The following is an 18191-nucleotide window of genomic DNA, read 5'->3' as shown; positions in this document are numbered from 1 at the left end:
ATGAAGCAGATTTTTAAAAATTTGTTTTCAATAGCTCTCAATTTCCTTTTTCTTACCAGTAGTTCGACTTCGACTTGGTGACGGACTCTCTCAGCATTCACGCACAATTTCTGAGTAGACTGCAATTTCTAGTTCGGTTATTTCTGGCTCTTAAATGCCACTCTCTGGAAGGTCATCCATATTGGATGAAGTTAAAATAACATAATGACAGGTCTTTACCAAGAAAATACTTCCTGTACATTAAAGCTTTGGACTTCAGACTCACTTTCAGCTGCGGTCACTTGACTCCGTCCAGAAAGTAAAAGCGTCATTCCTACTGCAGGGTCAGGCCAAGTGTTGCTGCTGTTGACTCAGAAATACTGCCTATTATTTTCATTTTCAAATTTGTTTTCCCTTATTTTTGTTTCCGTTGCTTTTAGCACACTTTTCAATGAGAGAACTCCTGAAGCTCGTCTCATAAGCAGGTCAAAAACTCAAGGAGCCTTCGGTTGCCATGGCAACCAAATGTAGTAACCATCCATGCTTTTAAGGCCTTGGGGAAAAAAAATCGCTTGCTCATGTCAAGATCTTCTCTCGGCCAAATGAACATGACTTATGTCCCCTCCCCCCCAGCCTGAAAGAAACTAGACAGATGGGGGGATTGGGGGGTGAGGGTGGGGCTTTGCTGCTGTACAACCTGCTGTGACCTTACAGCTGTGTTCTTACTCTGTTTTTGTACTTTGTATCTTATGTCCTATTCCTGACACATAGGTTTTATATTCATAAGTACATGATATAAATATATTACATATTTTTCTATATTTATGTTACTATCATGGGAGTGGTGTGATTTACGTAACCGTTCTTTTGAAGTCCACATACTATTTGTAATTGATGGCGAAAAGGTGTCCAGACAGTACATTTAGAATGAGAAAAATACTTTTGCCATGACTTTGAGTATTTATAGGCCACGGACCGCATTTTTTTTGTTCATTGTGTCCACACGACTGAGGTTTCACACAAGATGCCGTTGTTTTTTTGTTTTTGTTTGTTTTGTTTTACTTCACTTGAATTATGTTGAAATTCTGACGGTTCACTTTTGATGTAAAAAAAAAGTGCAAAAATCCAGACGGCCATTGTGTGTTAACATGTTTGACTCCCATGTGTTATGTAAGCATGCATGTACAGCAGACGTTGTGTATTATTGTTGACGCTTATTTGTTCCGACTTCACTTTTAACGATGATGGTGATGCTTTTGTAACAGCCGTTGAACCGTACCTGAATTTCCACAGCTGCTAAATTGGATTCTGTCACTCCACAATGAACCCTGAGGCAGACATGTAAAAAACAAAGACTATTGATATACGGAAGGTTTCAGCCGACAGCGACCTCATGTGGCAAAACGAGGCACTGTTACAGTTCACACTTTAGTTTAGAAAGTGGCAAAAAGAACAGACAAACCTTAATCCAGGTGAATTGAGTATGTTGCCGGCTCCCACATGCATGCCATCTGTAAAATACCAGAGAAAAAAAAAGTAGCCGCTTCACACAAAGCAGTTAAGAGCAACATGTATAAGATGAGGATGAAGATGACGTGACCTTTTTGGGGCTGTGTAAGCAGTCCACTTCTTCCCTGGATCTTTTGCATACATTCTCCTATGAGCCATGATGATGGCAGTCTAGAAATGTGCTTGCATAGATGAGTGTTGATTCATTTAGTTGTCCAAACAAGATAGACCGGTCAAACAAGCTACAGGTTAAAAGAAAATCGTGTAGCACTTCGGAAAATCACTTATAGAGAATGCGGATGCAATTTATTGCCAAGTTTTGTGCAGGCTAAAAATAGCTGCGAGAAGGCAGCGGACGTCATTACTCTGCTCTTGCGTATTTATTTCACTCATCTGTTGAATTTTCATTGAGACAGCTAAATTATTTTTTGTCAACTCACTTTCTGATGTGCCCCCCCCCCCTCCATTGAGCTAACATGGTGTGTAATTCCTGTTTGTCTCTGCTGCGTTATTTTCAACCATGCTAAATTATTCCGCGACAATGTGTCTGCTGTCTCGTTTTTGTACTCACAAATAAAAATTTCTCCTTGTTAAAAAAAACTTGCACAAATTGGCTCTTTAATTACTCACTCACACATACACAAAGGTGTCTTTATTTTTTATGATTTGAAATTCCACTATGTAAGCTGTCTCAAAAAGAGCAATGATTAGTCCAAACTGGCATTAAAATTATGACAAATGTACAAAATGGCCAGTCGACAATTTTAAAAAATGCCTTTATTGTTTTTTTTAAAAAATCAGTCTCTTCAAAATGCAGAACATTTTTCACGCAAAATGTTTACAGATGTCTCTCAATAAAATAGAATAGCGCCAATTCAAGAAGTGAAACTCATATCAATGAATAAAAACAAACAAAAAAAAAATCAAGCAATGGCAGAAAAAAGGACCTTCTGACTTAGTTTCTATATTAAAGTTCAATTTGATTGTTTCTTATGTAACATAAAAATTTCTTGAGTTGGTGAATTTGGGTTTTGTATTAGCTGCAAGTCATCGCCATATGAGTGTGTCATGAATCTGCCATTATCTCCGAGTTTCACTTTTTGAACTAACCTACAAAAATAAATTACATTTTCCATGATATAATCATTCATTGAGATGTACCTGTATAGTATAATTACAATCAAATCTGGAAATATTTTAATAGAGAATCCATGGAATTATAAATAGTGACCCTGATACTAAAAGGCGGAGTGAAAACTATTCACAATAAGCGCAGATGCTACAAATCTGCCTTCTAGTTGGACTATCTCAAATGAAAACAACTCCCACTATGTAAGAGGTCGACTGTGACATGGAGACGCATTGCAATACATACAAAAAAAAAACCCTCCGCAGTGATATATTGTGCAGTTTGAAGTACCCGCTCCAAAACCAGTATGTCTGTCCAGGAACTTCATGACTCCCAAACAAGACCCAAAAAAAAAAAAAGAAGCAATCCTCCGCCATAGCCACACTCCTGGAGTCACATTTTTGCTTGTTTGATATGACAAAGGATGTTAATTTGTGTGTTCGTTATAAGGCCAGGAAGGCAAAAATCTCATGTTGCTGAGCTACATTACTTAAAAACGGGTTTATCCGAACAACGTGTATTTGGAGTAAGCAGCCGTTGCTCAACACTGTGTTGATGACAATTAAATACAATCCAGTTTTGTGCTTTGTGAGATATAACCGTTTCCTTTGGGGGGTGGGAGTGGTGGTGAGGACACACTAACCTCGACGTGGCAGCTTATAAGTCGTCGTCGGACATGATCAGCATGACCTTGTCCGACTTGCGGGAGCCCTTGCTGGAGGTGGAGGGGGCTTTCCCGTTGGGGCACGGTGGGACCACCTCCTGCGTGGACTGCTGTGTGTACTGCTGGTAGGCTGGGGAGAAGTTGTGGATGGCATCTTGCACCATGTCGCCCGGGTTGATGGTCTCCTTCAGGCCACTGGAGATGCTCTGCATCGACGGGATGCTCTCTATATCGGGAATGTGAGCGTTGTTAATAAGTGGTATGAAAAAGTTGTAGGTAAAAGAAAGAAAGTGAAAGCGGGTCATGGGTTTTACAGGGTTCCCACTCTTCGGACCTTTTAAGGACTTTTGAGGGTGAATTTAGCCATTTTTAAGGACCTTTTCTCCATTCAGCTGGGGATTCACAGTGGATTTAATGCCCGCTCAGCAATATGCGGGCTGAACAGAAAGCCACATATCACTGGGCTGGTGTTCAAATCACTGCTGCCAAAGGAAGGGCACATCTTTATTTTTAGGGGCAATCAGCTAACTCTTTATTTGACATACTGTTTGTCAAATTTTAATTTTACAGGTAGGAAAATGAAAAAAAAAATTGAATTAATTCTCAAATAAAGTACACTAAGAAAAATTTTAATTTAGAAAATATGAAACTTCAATTTATTTTCGAATAAAAATAATTTTTTAAGTATTTTTATTGATTTTAGAAGCTTTCCCTGAAAATTAAGGACACTTAAGAACTTAATTTTTCCAACTTCTTTTTTATGGATTTTTATGAACTTTAAGGACCCGTGGGAACCCTGTTTTAGCAACACGCCTACGCCATGAACAATTACAGTGCAGCTCAGCCTCTGGCTAGCGGATGTGAATATTGCAGTGCATCTATGATGCCAAATCAAATAACACCGTTCATGGCTCCCAATGCGAGCCCAAGGACAGTTTGACGTCAATTCCATTCGACAGCAAAGTTGCGGTGCTGTATGAAATGTCAGCATTCCACTTTAAACATGAGAACCCAACCCGTCCAAACAATAAAAGGATGTCCTGCACTGTATAACTCCAAACACCTGTTTCTAATGTTGTCTCTGTATCCGGCTAATACTCCTGACTCACTATGTAAATACAAGCACCTCCCGGCTTGTTTATTCCAAAGAAAAAAAAACCCCAGCAACACAATTGGTGTTCACTCAGGAAACAATCTCACTCACGTGGAACGTCATCCTTCTTCTCCTGGTAGACAGTGCAGGTGAAGGCGTATCGCAGGACAATGGCAGCGAAGAACATCTCCATGCAGATGATGAAGTTCTGCCAGCCAGCCGCCACCGTGCCGGCGCCGACTTCTTGCCCGTCGATATAAAGCGCTTTGGGAATGACGCCGCAGCGTTCCAGGATGGCGAGGACCATGCCTTAAACGGCCCACAAATTAACACTGGCTCTCTTCTCGGTTCTGAATGTGAATCTTCCGTGTGGGACTTTACCTTGCCAGAAGGACAAGAAGATGACAGACTTGATCGTGAGGAACTTGAGCACGGGCTCGTATGGCCTGAGTAGGTCGCTGGTGGCGAAGAAGAAGAGGAAGAGGGCGTAGAGCGACAGGCTGACGGAGAAGTTGTAGATGATGGTGATGTACAAGTAGCCCCCGTTGACGCTGCAGAGAAAACAACATGATGACAACTGGCCTCATAATGGATTCGCCTTTGTACAATTCAGCTTTTGAGAGACGGGACTGAAGGGGTAATTTCTCTCTCCATTATCATCTTTGTGCTGAGAGGTTTGACCGGATTTTGAACGAGCCAGACAACACAGGTGGTCTCGTGTTTCAACAAGCAACAAATGGAGGTCTTGTTTCAACTCGGTACCTCAGCGTGCATCTGATCAATGAATTGTTGTTTATTCAACCGTCAGCCTGCCTTTGCTCGTCCTCTAGGGCTAAACAGACTAATTACTGTGGCGCAGGGAGGAACCCACAGCAGGCTGAACAACATGAGATGATTAAAAAGAAACGTGGTAACATTCCTCAGCGGGAGAGCGCTCGTTTCCCCAACCCAGAGGTTGGGGGTTCGATTCCCGGCCGTTGCAACCATGTCGAAGTGTCCTTGAGCAGGACACTGTTAATCCCCAGTTGCTCCTGATGCTGCGTCGCCAGCAGGTGAACGAGGTAACAGTGTAACGCGCTATACAAATGACAGCCCATTTACAAATTCACCCGCATAGACCGTTTTGATGACACTTTCAGAGTCAGGGCTGAAGATGCGCCGTGAAAAGAACAGCTCTTGAGGAGATGCTTTGGGGTGCTGTGTAAAGAGCCGTCATCACTCACACATTTGCGCAATTAGAGCAAACCAAGCGGCTGGAAAAGAGCAAAGGGAAGAGACACAAAATAATAGAGAGAGGCGCAGCTCACTTAAAATCCCCATCGTGGTATTTGCCGTAGGCTTGCAGGATAATGGTGATGGCCGCCATGATGGGTTTGACGATGCAGAACTGAAGAGTTGCCTGGGAAACAAACAAATAAACAAACAAACAAACACACCATAGGAATGATAAGAAGGACTGAGGATTTGTTTGTACAATGACTACAGCTCGCAGGACACCAATGCGCCCAGTATGGATGATCCATTATGGATTAACCAGATACACATCTAATAAGCTCGAATGCACAAGCTGCATTGTAAATTCTGCCTGTAACAAGTTTACACTCCTCGGGTATTAAATCAATTCATAATTTGGTTTATTGTCGCGCTTGTTGTTGTTTGCAGCGGTTCAGGCCTGCACCGAGCTGTTTCTAATATTTTAGTTACTTTGAAGGGGGCAAAATGACAATACAACTAAATAACCATTAATGACATCCGGCGATCGTATTGAATCTGATTCGAGAAGTGTTCAGAGTGCGTATATACAGAATACAGAACAGTAGACAGCCTCTTTGCTGCAGTTGAAGCGTTTCGGTTGTCAAAATCCAAAGAGGATTTGAAAAGAAAGAGGAGAGCACCTGCCGCTGACGTCTGCTGCTGCGTCAGGTTAAGAGAGGCCGTTGACCCTCACGTGTGCTTCTCGACTCCCACTATGTGCCTCTCAAAGGCAACAGTCCGAGTGGGCGGGGCTTGATAAGGTGGGCCGTGGTGGCCTTAACTAAATTGCATGAGTACCGGTAATCATTCTTACAAGGGACTCAGCTTGTCCTTTCTGCCAGTCGTGGTGCCGTTTTGTCTCTTTGCGCGTGCAAAGAAAAACAAGTTGGCACGATCGCCTCTGACAAGCGGGACATTCAGGAGGATGCAAAGCACGTCCAAAAGTCAACTGTATTTCCTGCCGCAAATGAATTGAGAGCAAGAGAGCGAGAGAGACGGCATCCATTCAGAGATGTGTCACCTTTAACCTTGAATTAATCACTATGTACCCACTTTATCCGCGGCTTTCGTTTCAGGTCTATTTTATAAAGAAGGCGACCCGGCAGTCGAGTGACTTGAGAAGAAAGTGCAACCGAGTCAACATTATTATTTTGCTAAATGCGCTGGCAACCCTCGGGCATTTTCCATTAAAAATGACTAAATCAATTTTGAATCATCAATTCCCAGCTCAGAATGACCCGAGGCTTTTTCCTTTTCATACAATTTGCACTTGTAATCGTTCACTGGTGGCAACTATCGACAGGCCAGATTTGTTGCGTCCTCCCGAGTATTAATTAAGAGCAAAGCTACTCCCGCTTTGATTTACAGTTCAAGCGCCCCAAAGCGCAGCTTCTAAAATTGATCAGGTCTGACTTATGCAAGGAGTATATCAAACGCAGGCCATCTTTTGATATTTAGCTCATGTATGAATCTTTATTTTCTATGTGCTTGCACATTCAAAATGGCGCCGCGAGAGTGGCTGCCTTTCCAGCAGCTCCTATATTTTGTTGTTCTACTTCTTCCTTTCATAACTTTGCTGCTGTGAATTGAGAATTTCTCCATTGCGAGACTAATAAAGGTTTTCTTATTGTTACTTCTATTCTCTTCCCACCTTGGAAGTCGGCGGCCTTGTGTTCAGGGATAACTTACGTCAGTGGTGTCAAACATACGGCCTGCGTATGACTTTTAAATTATCCCGCGGGCCGGATTGAACCTCCTTGGGGGCCGGTTCCGGCCCGCGGGATAATTTAAAAGTGAAAAAAATTGCATTAAAGACACAGAATGAATATTTTAAATGAAATGCAATTCCTGGATTATCCGCTAGGGGCACACTGTTTTGATCGGGGAAGAGAACAGTAGTCTCAGTCTGTCACCGAGATAGACCCAACGCAGCAAATGATATGAAAGCGCCAATCAATGCTTCTTGAGACCAAAACAAAGGAAAGAGATGAGATTTTGGTGATTCATAGCACAGTGTGATATCATGTTAATGGTCCGGCCCACTTGACATCTACCGAGTCCGTATGAGGCCCACAATATGAAATGAGTTTGACACCCCTGATTTACGTCATGATTAACTCCCCCTGTAGACTCAACAGGGATGTGCATTAGCTTACGTCGGAGGGCACATTCCATGCATGGTAAATTGACGTGCTGCCACACCCGACAAGAGTGAAATTAAACGACATGCTGCAAACACACTAAGACACCAGCAAATTGTTTTAAACAGATGCCTGTTATGTTTGCTTTAAAATGACAGCAGATCCCCTATCAAGTCCAATGTCGCTCAGGTCGTACAATATGGAAATTCAACCGCATCTTATTTATGCAATGCGTGACTGTCAAAGGAGCAGCAAATTGAATCTTGTACCTGTTTGCAAAACCTCAAAAATCCAATGGAGTAGCTCATCCCACCCAGGCAGCAGGTGCCATACAGGCAGCTTGACCTGCACAATAAATAAGAAACCATTCAGATTCATTGCGGAGGTCTGTGCAAATACAGTGTAAAGTGAAAACATTGTGCTTACTGACAGTGTGGATTAAAAGTGGGCAGTTGGAAAAGCCACAATGAGTGGCGCATCATGACAAGTGTAGCAAACATATGAATTCATCTTCTCTGTAACAGCATCTCGAGATGGATAAGAAGGCAACTCACTGTATGGGCTTCCCTCGAATCTCGGACATGATTGCACTCTCTCCTCCCAGGTATTCAAAGGACAGACTCAGAAAATTATAAATGACAAATGCTGGAAGAAAAAGAAGAGTCACTTCAAAACATGTTTGAACAGATTGCACAAACCAAGCCAGCAAAACCCTCCGAAGAATTCCAATCACCTTCAAATGAAACTTCATTTAAAAAGGAGGCTGAGCCAACTTGGACGCGATAAAGAATAATTAGTGCTACATTATGGAACAATAAATGTTTCACTTCTTACATTAAGAGGCTTGCGAGGGTTGTGTGTCTTGGAAATCCCTTCCTAATCCTTTGTTGCTATTTCAAGGAGGGATTAAATGAAGCTAATGCAGATGGTGCCCAGTAAAAAAAAAGGGGGGGGGGGGGGTTTGGGGGGACTTAGGTGTCGTCCTGGCTTTCGGACGTGTTGCCGCCATCAGTCAGCCACAAAATTGCACCTCAAACTTGAAACTAATCTCCTCAATAAAATACCGCCCCCCCCCCCACACACACCGCCCCCCACATTCGCTCTCATATTGGCTCGCGATTCATTTTGCGCGCAATCCTCTTTTCCACGGGTGAAATATTTGACAAATTAGCATCAATATGGAATTATTTACAACGCACACCTCTTCAGATTTAATACACGAGCCGAAGATAAAAATTCTGCCATTACAAAGAAAACAAGCCTGCGTTTTGACTGACACCGCCAATGTGTGATTATTAACTAGAATGATTATTGTAGGGCAGGTTGGAGTGGGCTACAACTGAATTTGATCATACAGTGAGCTGTTTGGAATATTACACTACCCTGACAGAAATAGACGCAACACATTTGACTTCTCGGCATGATAGTGTGCCATTTTAACGTAACGCAAAACGGCAGCCACCGTAGAAAAGAATTTGGTGTTAAATGTGAAATGCGTTGTCGTCGTGCGCTGATCCTCAAAGTGTGGCACGCACGATCCCTCTGGTGGTATGCAAATGAATCCCCGCCTAACTACAATTGAATTTGACTTCAGTTTTTCATAGCGTGGCGGTCAAACGTTTTAAAGCACTTACAAACCTGCTACTTAGGGGGAAAAAAAATTGTCTTGTGCTTGATGAACACAATACAACTGCATTTAAATATTGGAGAGCCAAGTATTTTTTTTTTTAATAGTTGGTACTTCTCTTGGTGTTGGTGTTCCTAATGTTGTGACTGTTGCGTATAAAAATGTAACCGAATAGGCTGCATAGATTCAAATACAAAAAAAAAAGAACAACATCACTGTAGCACACGTGGGAGGATCCACTTTCCACTCAACAAGAACCTCAACGGGTGTGGAAAAACTCGTTTGATCGGTTGCATGTTGTCATTGGCAAACGGTGGAAATGTGGACGTCGGGATGGTTTGGGGTGGGGGGTGGGGGATCTCACATGCGCGTAGGACGCGCACGTACTGTACCTTCGTAGCAATCTCGAACCGAGTCGAAGTAGACGTAGTACTGGTTGTTGCCGATGAACAGCAGGCTGAGCCAGGAGTCGAAGGCGTAGATTGGCACGATGAGGAGGATGCGGATGATGTAGCGCTGCTCATTTGGCACCGTGTAGGAGCGCAGGTGTGTGTAGATCTAAGAGGATGACACAGAGCATGTGCGAAAAACATCAGAGAAGCCCCATGAAAATGGAGAGTGAAAAGCTGAAAAAATATTGCTGTGACACTCCGCGTTCATACAAAGTATTCAGAGCATCTGCTTGTACATTCATAATGCACTTTGTGTATCCAGCGGGGCTATGATTAATTGCGGCATTTCAAATGCTTTTTGTGAAGATATGCCAGAAGAATGCAGCAGCGGAGATTCATTAATTTTCAGGATGTAACTTGCTGCCATGCCGTGATAAGTGACGAGATGTATTAGAAGAGCGAAACGGCTGTTTGTGAAACGATGATAACATGAACATTACAATCAAGGCCGCAAATGTCATTTTCCGAACGGGCTGATTCATTGTTTGGCCTGCATAATGTGACGCAGGGCCCAAAATGTTTTGCGCATAACAATTTTCGAACATTTGCGGAAGCATCTCCTACTCCTTTGTTGTTAAAGTAGCTTTCATGAAGTTTTTCCTTCAGTTTGGCTGGTAAAAACGGGATTATGACACCGCCTGCTGCTCTCTTGCATGCCCTTGATGAGCGCAAAAGGAAATTGTAATTAATTCTGCAATGCGGAGAGAATACTTTTCTTGGAAATAAAAAAATATATACAGGTATATATGTAAATGAAGACGTAACCTGAGCCAAGGCTTGCAACAAGACCATAAAAGGAAACACCTGGCAGAACAGTAACCTCTGATGCTTTACAATTGTGTGAGCAAAGGGCAATTTCAGTAAATAGTCCCCCTCTGTAACCAGGGTAGCGCAGAAAAGAGATACGCCAAACATCTGTCGCCGTATAAATCAGAAACTCGAAAGGCATAAGTGCAACCAGGAACTTGCTTGGCCTGTATTATGCCTGCATACAGGAGTAAACAGCTTTGGATACTGAAATAGCCCAGCATTGTCTTGCCATAAGGCAAGACAAGGCAAGCCAAGGCAGCTTTATTTACGGAGCACGTTTCAAGATGCAAGGTAACTCCGTGTGCTTCAAACAAGTAAGGAAAAAAATCACAGACAAGCTTTTACAAACATAACAGTTAATGACGTTCATAAGAAAATCAGGGGGGGGGGGAACCAAAGGGAGCTTCCAAAAATTAACTTTATAAAACATGTAAAAGTCAAGAAATATGATGAGGTTTCTAAAATAACAAAATGAAAAAAAAATGTTTAAACCTTGATCAATAGAAAGGGGGGGGGGCTGTTTTTAACCTGGGATGAAGAGCATTTATACTCGGCGCTGACTTCACTTCTGCGGGCATCTGATTCCATTTGTGTGCAGCATAAGAGCTAAATGTAGCTTCATCTGTTAACTTTGAACTCAGGGCTCGACTAAGTGACCCAAGACTGCACATCTCAGAGCCCTACTTAGGTTAATATTCACTTAGCATCTCTTTAATGTATTCAGGATTCCAAACCATTCAGTGAAGGACATTTTGTTTCATCCAATTGTTAATTTGCTCAAGACAGCGGCACAGTATGTTAATTGAACGGATGTCATTTGGGGGCATTGATAAATATAGCTACATGTCATCTATATAACCACGATAGCCAATGTTAGCATTCTGAAGCATTGGACCCAAAGGTAACATACGCAGACTGAACAAAAAGGGGTCCAAAGATTGACCCTTGAGGGACTTCAAATTTCATGGCCATTTGATCAGATTCAAAACTTCCAATAGTAACAGAGTATCGTCTTCCCTCCAAGTACGACTGTTCGATTTAATCGCACCCAAGTCAACATGTTGACCAGTATGGTATGATCAATTGTATCAAATGATGCACTGAGATCCAACAGGGCGAGCAATGACACCTTCCGTGCATCAGTGTTCAATCTTATATCACTTTAATAAGAGCTGTTTCTGTACTGTGATGAGGTCGGAAACCTGATTGTAATTCATCAGAGTCCACTTGAGTTGATTAAAAACCACTTTCTTGACAATCTTGGCTGAAAAGGAGAGATAGTATGCATTGTCGCAAGTCATTTTCCCCCTCAAAAAAATCTTAGCCAGTCAAGTTGATGATTAGTAAGACCCATTAGGGGATTAATTGAGCATGAGTGAAAGGCTGAAAATGGTTTCCAGAAGAATACACATGCACATCGTGTTCATGTTTGCCAGAAATTTGCAATTAATTGGAATCGCTTTATCCAACGCATACACTGTTCCAGTATTTGCTGAACCCCGCTTAGCGCACGGCCTCGACATATTTCACTGCCGGTGGCGCAGTGTTCCGAGTAAATGATAAAACCACAATGATAAGCAATCATCACCAGTGGAACCCAAGTTCACGCAAGAAGGAAACATGTTCAAAATCCAAATGTTCCTTTTAAACTGCGATGTCCTCATGCAGTAAAACCATAAAAGAGAGGTGGCACAAAGCTGAAGAGAAAGCCGTTGCTTTGGAACTACCAAAGAGAGCTCGGTAAAGGTGAAGTGCGAGGTAATAAACTTTATGGATGGAACAATTGCTTTCCGTCCCTTGGCGAGGGAGGTGAGCGCGGCGTGTCATTTTCAAGCCATCTCTGATTACACATATTGTGTGGGGCACAACCTTGATGCATTCAATAATGTGCACATTAAAATCTATAGCAGGGATGGGAATTTAAATGCTGGGCGGCGGCACTATTTTTCATCAGAGCTACTGAGGTGGCCACTTAGGACCACAAACTTCTTCACCAGGTGTTTGACAAAAATGATATTTGAAATATGGACAAAGAAATTAGACAAAGAAACACTGATAAAACACCATTATAATATATTTTCCACAAAAAACAAAAGGTTTCCTCCACCCGAATAAAAACAAAAAACATACAGTGCAAAAAAATAAACAAAATAAAAAATGTAACAAATGTTTAAATAATTTTTTAAACATTAATCAAGAGGCACCTTAATTAATTTGCTTTGTTGCACAATGACAGTACAGTTTGTAGGAAAAAAATCATTTTTGAGATTAAAAAATAAAACTATGTACAGCGGTAAGTGGTGTTCGGTTGTATTTACATTTTAGACAAAAGAGTTTCATTTAATCTTTTAGAACTTTTTATTTACCTCTATTCATGTGCACTACATTTTAATGAATAGGTGGGGCTCCAGTGCCAAGCAAAATGTCACTAGTTTGCTGCACATCACTCATTTAGAAACAAAGATTAGTCATCTGAGTTCGCAGGACTGAGTATGTGCGCCTTGCCGCATGGCCTTTAGCCGTCATGGTACAGAGCATTTGCATGCGCCCACCCAATACTGAGTGATTTAAACCAGAGTCTGACAAGTGGATCTTAGGTGTACAGTAATTGAAACTGAAACTAATTGAAAAAAAAATGCTGAATATTCTCCCTGAAGTCTAACAGCTGGTATTTGTTTTCTTTTTACACTTGTATGACAGTTTCAAATTTTACAATGTTACTTCAAAAAAAGTTCTAAACAAATCCTGTTTACCTGGTGGCACGTGATGAGCAAGGCGGACCACACAAAGATGCCAGAGAGGGCACGGGCGGTCATGGTGTTGAGAAAAATCTGGTCCTGCAGAATGGTGCCATTAGCCGTGCGAATGAGGGTCATGTTGGACATATCTGTCCTGTCTGGGATGATGGGGGCGCTCAGGTGGACGATAGAAGTGTTCTCCAGTGACGCGATCATTTCGGCCACCGAGATGTTCATCTGAGCAACACACGTCATCATAATGAGACATATCAACAAACTTTATTTATTTGTGTGTGTGTGTGTATGTATGTATATATATACATATATATATATACAGTATATATATGGGGTTTGCATTTTATTGAGTGAGGACAAGCGCTACTGTATAGACCAGGCATGAGTGGGGGGAAAAAAGCTCTGCTGTTTGTTAAGCTAAAAAGATGATGAAACAGCGCTATTAATTGTACTGTTTGCCAACTAATTAGGTTCACCTCAATGTTAATAGATATACTGAATCACAAACTCTACTTGTAAAGTCCACAATTTTGGTTATTATATACTTTTAATACATATATATGATGACTGACCCTAACCACACTCTTACAAACATCTAAAGTTTTAAAATTGGATTTAAACGGGTTATACAGGGATACCTAATGTGTTCAAAAGTGCTCACCTTGTCCCGAACTGCGGCGGAGTCGACACAATTGCCACAAACGGCGAAGAAGCGTCCCGGAATGAGCGTCAGCAGATCAACATCAGAATTTAATCGCCTTTCAGGGTAGGCGGCCGCAGGCGTCAGGCGTCATTTATGAGCGGGCTGTCGAGTACACGCCGACTGAAGGTCCAACCGTCTCCACTTCCGTGTTGCCACAGGTAGGCCGCAAGCTTGCGCCCTGAGGTCGAAGTCCGGAGGAAACACCACAGCCCAGAAATAAAACCAACCAAAAAAAAAAAAACACACCCTCAAAACTGCCTAAACGACAACTCACTTTAAGTTGTGTTTTTATTCGGCACCTGTTGAATAAAATGAGCCGAAACGTGTGTCAAACGTAAAACTATCGAGAGGAAACACTGAGGTTTGCGGATCAAGCGTCCGAGGGATAAACAGGTTGGGAACAGGTGAATGCGTCACGTGACCAGAGCACTGCGTGTGTCGTCATCGTGATGCCTTCAGGGCCAAGGAGACGCCTCGGACACGATACATTCCTGAATAGACTTTGTTCGGGATTAACTATATACATTATTACTGTATTATGTATAATACAGTATTGTATTAATGGCCTGTCTGGCATTAATAAATGGAAGGCTTGATCGATTATTAATCAGTTTCAGAGGAAAGGGAAAGAAATCTTACACACCTCGTTTAAAAAAATTAAAGCTTTTTTTTTTTAACTCTTTCAAATTTAAATATTGCCCTTGCCCTTGAAGGCCAACAGGTGCATGTCCTGCTGCAACCTGTGTAAATGTGACGGAAACACAGATAGTTCTAAGGACAACTTCAATCCATCATTTCTTACATTTTAAAATGTATTTGTACTTTCGGTCACGGCAGGAAAGGTCACCCACTTCCAGGGTACAAACTTACCAATTGTTGGGAGGACATGCATCCGTCGTGTACACGCACCGCTGAAAAGCAAAGAGCTCCATTCTCTGTTAATGATGTACAAATCTCATCTGTGACACATTTTATTGACAATGTCTTATCATGAGATGCTTTAGGATATTTACATTGTGACAGAACAGTACGGTATTATGAATCATGTTCACATGGCAAATGACAAAAACAGTAAGTGTCATTTTTATATTTAATAATACATCTATTTAAAAACATCCAACTCCATGAAAACAAACTACAAAAAGGGAGATTTTGGGGCATTCTCCTGTCCACTTTGCAACTTTTCTACCAAACTTTACAGCTTTTGATGAGCTCTTTCATTTGCTTAATTGCATCTACTGAGGAGTCCTTGAGTGCCAGTCCCAGTAAGATGGGCCTGTTGCCGGCTTCTTGGGACACAAATGTTCCCAGGTTTTTGCCACACACGTGCGTCAGGGGCTGAAAACAAAACACAAATATATACTGTATATATATACATAAAACTGAACAGAAACACATTTCACCTTTTCAAACCAATTCATCCCGCATACCTCATCCTTTCCCAGTAGCACTTTGGTGGAGAACATTGGATTGTTGAAGTCATCGCACCTGGACTCAGGGGTGACGGACATCAGCGTTCCGATTTTACCGTACTGTGTTATGACAATAAATATGTAATTACTGAACTCTGTGCAGACAACTTGTGTGGTGACGCCATTGATTTCTTTATGCGTCTGTCTCGACGAGATGATGGGCTCAGCCGCAGACATGGTGTTGAACCTGGAGAGGAAAATGCCACAGTGCTAGAATATACATTGTACATGTCGAATGAAAAATAATAGCTTTGTAGGTCAGGTAAAGCGTTATTTTCAAGACCATAACAATCAATTGAAGCAGATCTAAATGGGGCGGGAAAATCCATTCACTCTGTATACATCGAAGGACGCTACAGCTGCTCATTTACTTGCCCACCGACCTTGCTAAAAACGTGTGTGACGTCATGTCGCTGATTCGGTGTTGAAAATAGACTGATTCTCTTACCGTTTCATCTATCACCGCTTCAAATAGTATTGCACTGTATCCTCTATTCTTCTTGGTCTGCTGAAAAGCAGAATTTTCACTTTCATCTCAGAATTCTGACTTTAAATAAAAGTGATAATCTTGTCAACCTTTTTTTTTTCTTCACTGGCCCTAATCCTCTTCTATAGGGAATACTCTCGAAGTACTAAGATAAACAATGCCTTCAAATTAATTCATTCGAAAATCCGTTCTTCGTCCCGCAACATCGACTTTTGTTTGGCGTTAGCTACCCTGATGCTAACATGAGCCACGCAACTGCTATCCGTCTTCACCTTTAAACAAATGAGACAACAACAACAAGAGCGGCTTGAGTTATTCGATCCTCACCTCTCGTTAACGACCGGCACGGTTCCCCTTCAGCAATGCTCAGGAATGAGTTTCATGACAGTTGGCTAAACACGCTTTGTATTTTCCTTTCAGGTGGAACAAACGCTGCAAAACGGCGTCTACGTCATGACGTCATGGCAACGTTTTTCCGGGTTACTTTCGCCTGTATCGTGAAATTCTATTGAATACAACATAATCATTAAAAACAATACTAATATAAAAAATACGATGGACAATATCTCTCTCTCTCTCTCTCTCTCTCTCTCTCTCTATATATATATATATATACATATATATATATATATATATATATATATATATATATCTATAGATAGATAGATAGATCGGTAGATAGATAGATAGATAGATAGATAGATAGATAGATAGATAGATAGATAGATAGATAGAGTTTATTAATAAATAAACGACAAAAAATAATACACTTTATTTGTAAGCACCTTTCACAGCACTCAAGGAATGTATCCTGGTACAATATTTGTATGGTTTGGTAGATGTTTATTTTTTCGAGACCATGCTTTTTAATTTGAGCAAATTTGAATAATGATAATAATGATACTACTACTACTACTACTACGATTAGTAAAATAATAATAGTAATAATAATAATAATATGAAGAAAATAAATAACTAATTCCATACAATAGAAAAGAAGCAAACAGACAAACAAATATAAGAATAAAATAAATAAATAAATACATACCTGTACGTAAATAAATAAATGGAAAAACATTTTATGGTATCTGAATGGTTTGGGGGAAAAATTTCTCTTGATTTTTCATTACAGGAGATCATAAACAATGTATCCTGTCAGTGTTGCCCACCATTATGTAATTAGAGTTCCATATTACAGTTATTTATTTATTTGGTACTGCAAGAATAATATTGTGTATAACTTTCATACCTTGGGTTGACGAGAGTAAACTTGATTCTGTAAAGTGAAACAAGACACTTTGGAAAGAAACCACATGAAATCTTGGGTTTACTATTCGCCAAACTAATTTTTGATGTCATATGAGTCGTTTTTTTAAATTAAAAAAAATTCAACCTAAAACTAGAGGCTTTAAGCTTGTTCAGTGTTCCGTTCACAGATGTTTGAAGCACTCACGTCCTCACAGCAGGGGGGAAAGAGGGCAAGAACATTTCTAATCTGCATGATTTCTCTCATCAGGTGGTTTTCTTTTGTAATGGGCCCCACTCATAACCACTTTAAACCAACGTGACATTTGAACAGAACGAGGCCACAGATAAGCAGACACAGCTTCATGCAAGACGAGCGCCCCGAGGAAATTTCACAGTCATCAAAAGTGCTTATGAGACTTTTCTTATTCTAGGTGGATGTGAAGCCCCAGTGAGGTCTACAAGTGCTGCATCAGGCTGATCCGAAAAGCAGCATCCCTCTGACACATTTACAATGTCAAACAGAGCGCCCGACTCAGCAGAATTGCTATGCATTGTGGGTAGATGGCAGAGCATTTGAAATGGGTCGGAGAAAATTGATCATATTGTCATCTTCACGCTTAAAAACGGTTCCCAAATATCAATAAGCAACATTTCAAAGAAAATAAGCAAACTTTACAAGACAAAGTGTTCAGATGTGATATTCGCAACTCACTATTTGTATTGGAAATGGTTATTCATAGACCTAACAAAAATGCCAGCATTCAGGATCCTCAATTGTACATTTTTGATCATGAGCTAAGTATTCCAGAAAAATATGCCCCCAAATTTGTACAAAACTCAACAGTTTGAACCATCATCATGCATGACGTC

At 41.1% G+C, this 18191-nt stretch overlaps 2 protein-coding genes across 4 annotated transcripts; both read right to left on the bottom strand.

The window, feature by feature from the left end:
* Positions 1-2246: 2246 nt before the first annotated feature.
* On the bottom strand, positions 2247-14514 carry tmem184a (transmembrane protein 184a). Its single transcript, XM_086132595.1, has 9 exons — positions 14073-14514; positions 13412-13633; positions 9789-9954; positions 8324-8414; positions 8039-8114; positions 5682-5773; positions 4756-4925; positions 4486-4683; positions 2247-3507 (listed from the first exon to the last, which is right to left on the bottom strand). Exons 2-9 carry the CDS (start codon positions 13631-13633, stop codon positions 3275-3277), a joined length of 1248 nt encoding a protein of 415 aa, XP_085988721.1. The 5' UTR covers positions 14073-14514; the 3' UTR covers positions 2247-3274.
* Positions 14515-15069: 555 nt separating this feature from the next.
* On the bottom strand, positions 15070-16542 carry psmg3 (proteasome (prosome, macropain) assembly chaperone 3). Of its 3 annotated transcripts, none has more exons than XM_086133107.1 (4): positions 16401-16530; positions 16035-16094; positions 15545-15773; positions 15070-15452 (listed from the first exon to the last, which is right to left on the bottom strand). In XM_086133107.1, the coding sequence occupies exons 2-4, from the start codon at positions 16040-16042 to the stop codon at positions 15300-15302; spliced, it is 390 nt and encodes a 129-aa protein (XP_085989233.1). In that variant the 5' UTR covers positions 16043-16094; positions 16401-16530; the 3' UTR covers positions 15070-15299. The 3 variants fall into 3 exon arrangements, with proteins under 3 accessions (XP_085989233.1, XP_085989234.1, XP_085989235.1); XM_086133108.1 differs by lacking the exon at positions 16401-16530 and adding an exon at positions 16163-16389; XM_086133109.1 differs by lacking the exon at positions 16035-16094 and having other exon boundaries at positions 16401-16542.
* Positions 16543-18191: the final 1649 nt, after the last annotated feature.

The sequence above is a fragment of the Hippocampus guttulatus genome, chromosome 16 (assembly GCF_054856545.1).
Source record: "Hippocampus guttulatus isolate MCC_2025c chromosome 16, RoL_Hgut_1.0, whole genome shotgun sequence".
Lineage (NCBI taxonomy): Eukaryota > Metazoa > Chordata > Actinopteri > Syngnathiformes > Syngnathidae > Hippocampus > Hippocampus guttulatus.
The sequence above is the reverse complement of the archived record's forward strand: the minus strand, read 5'-3'. Positions and strand labels throughout refer to the sequence as shown.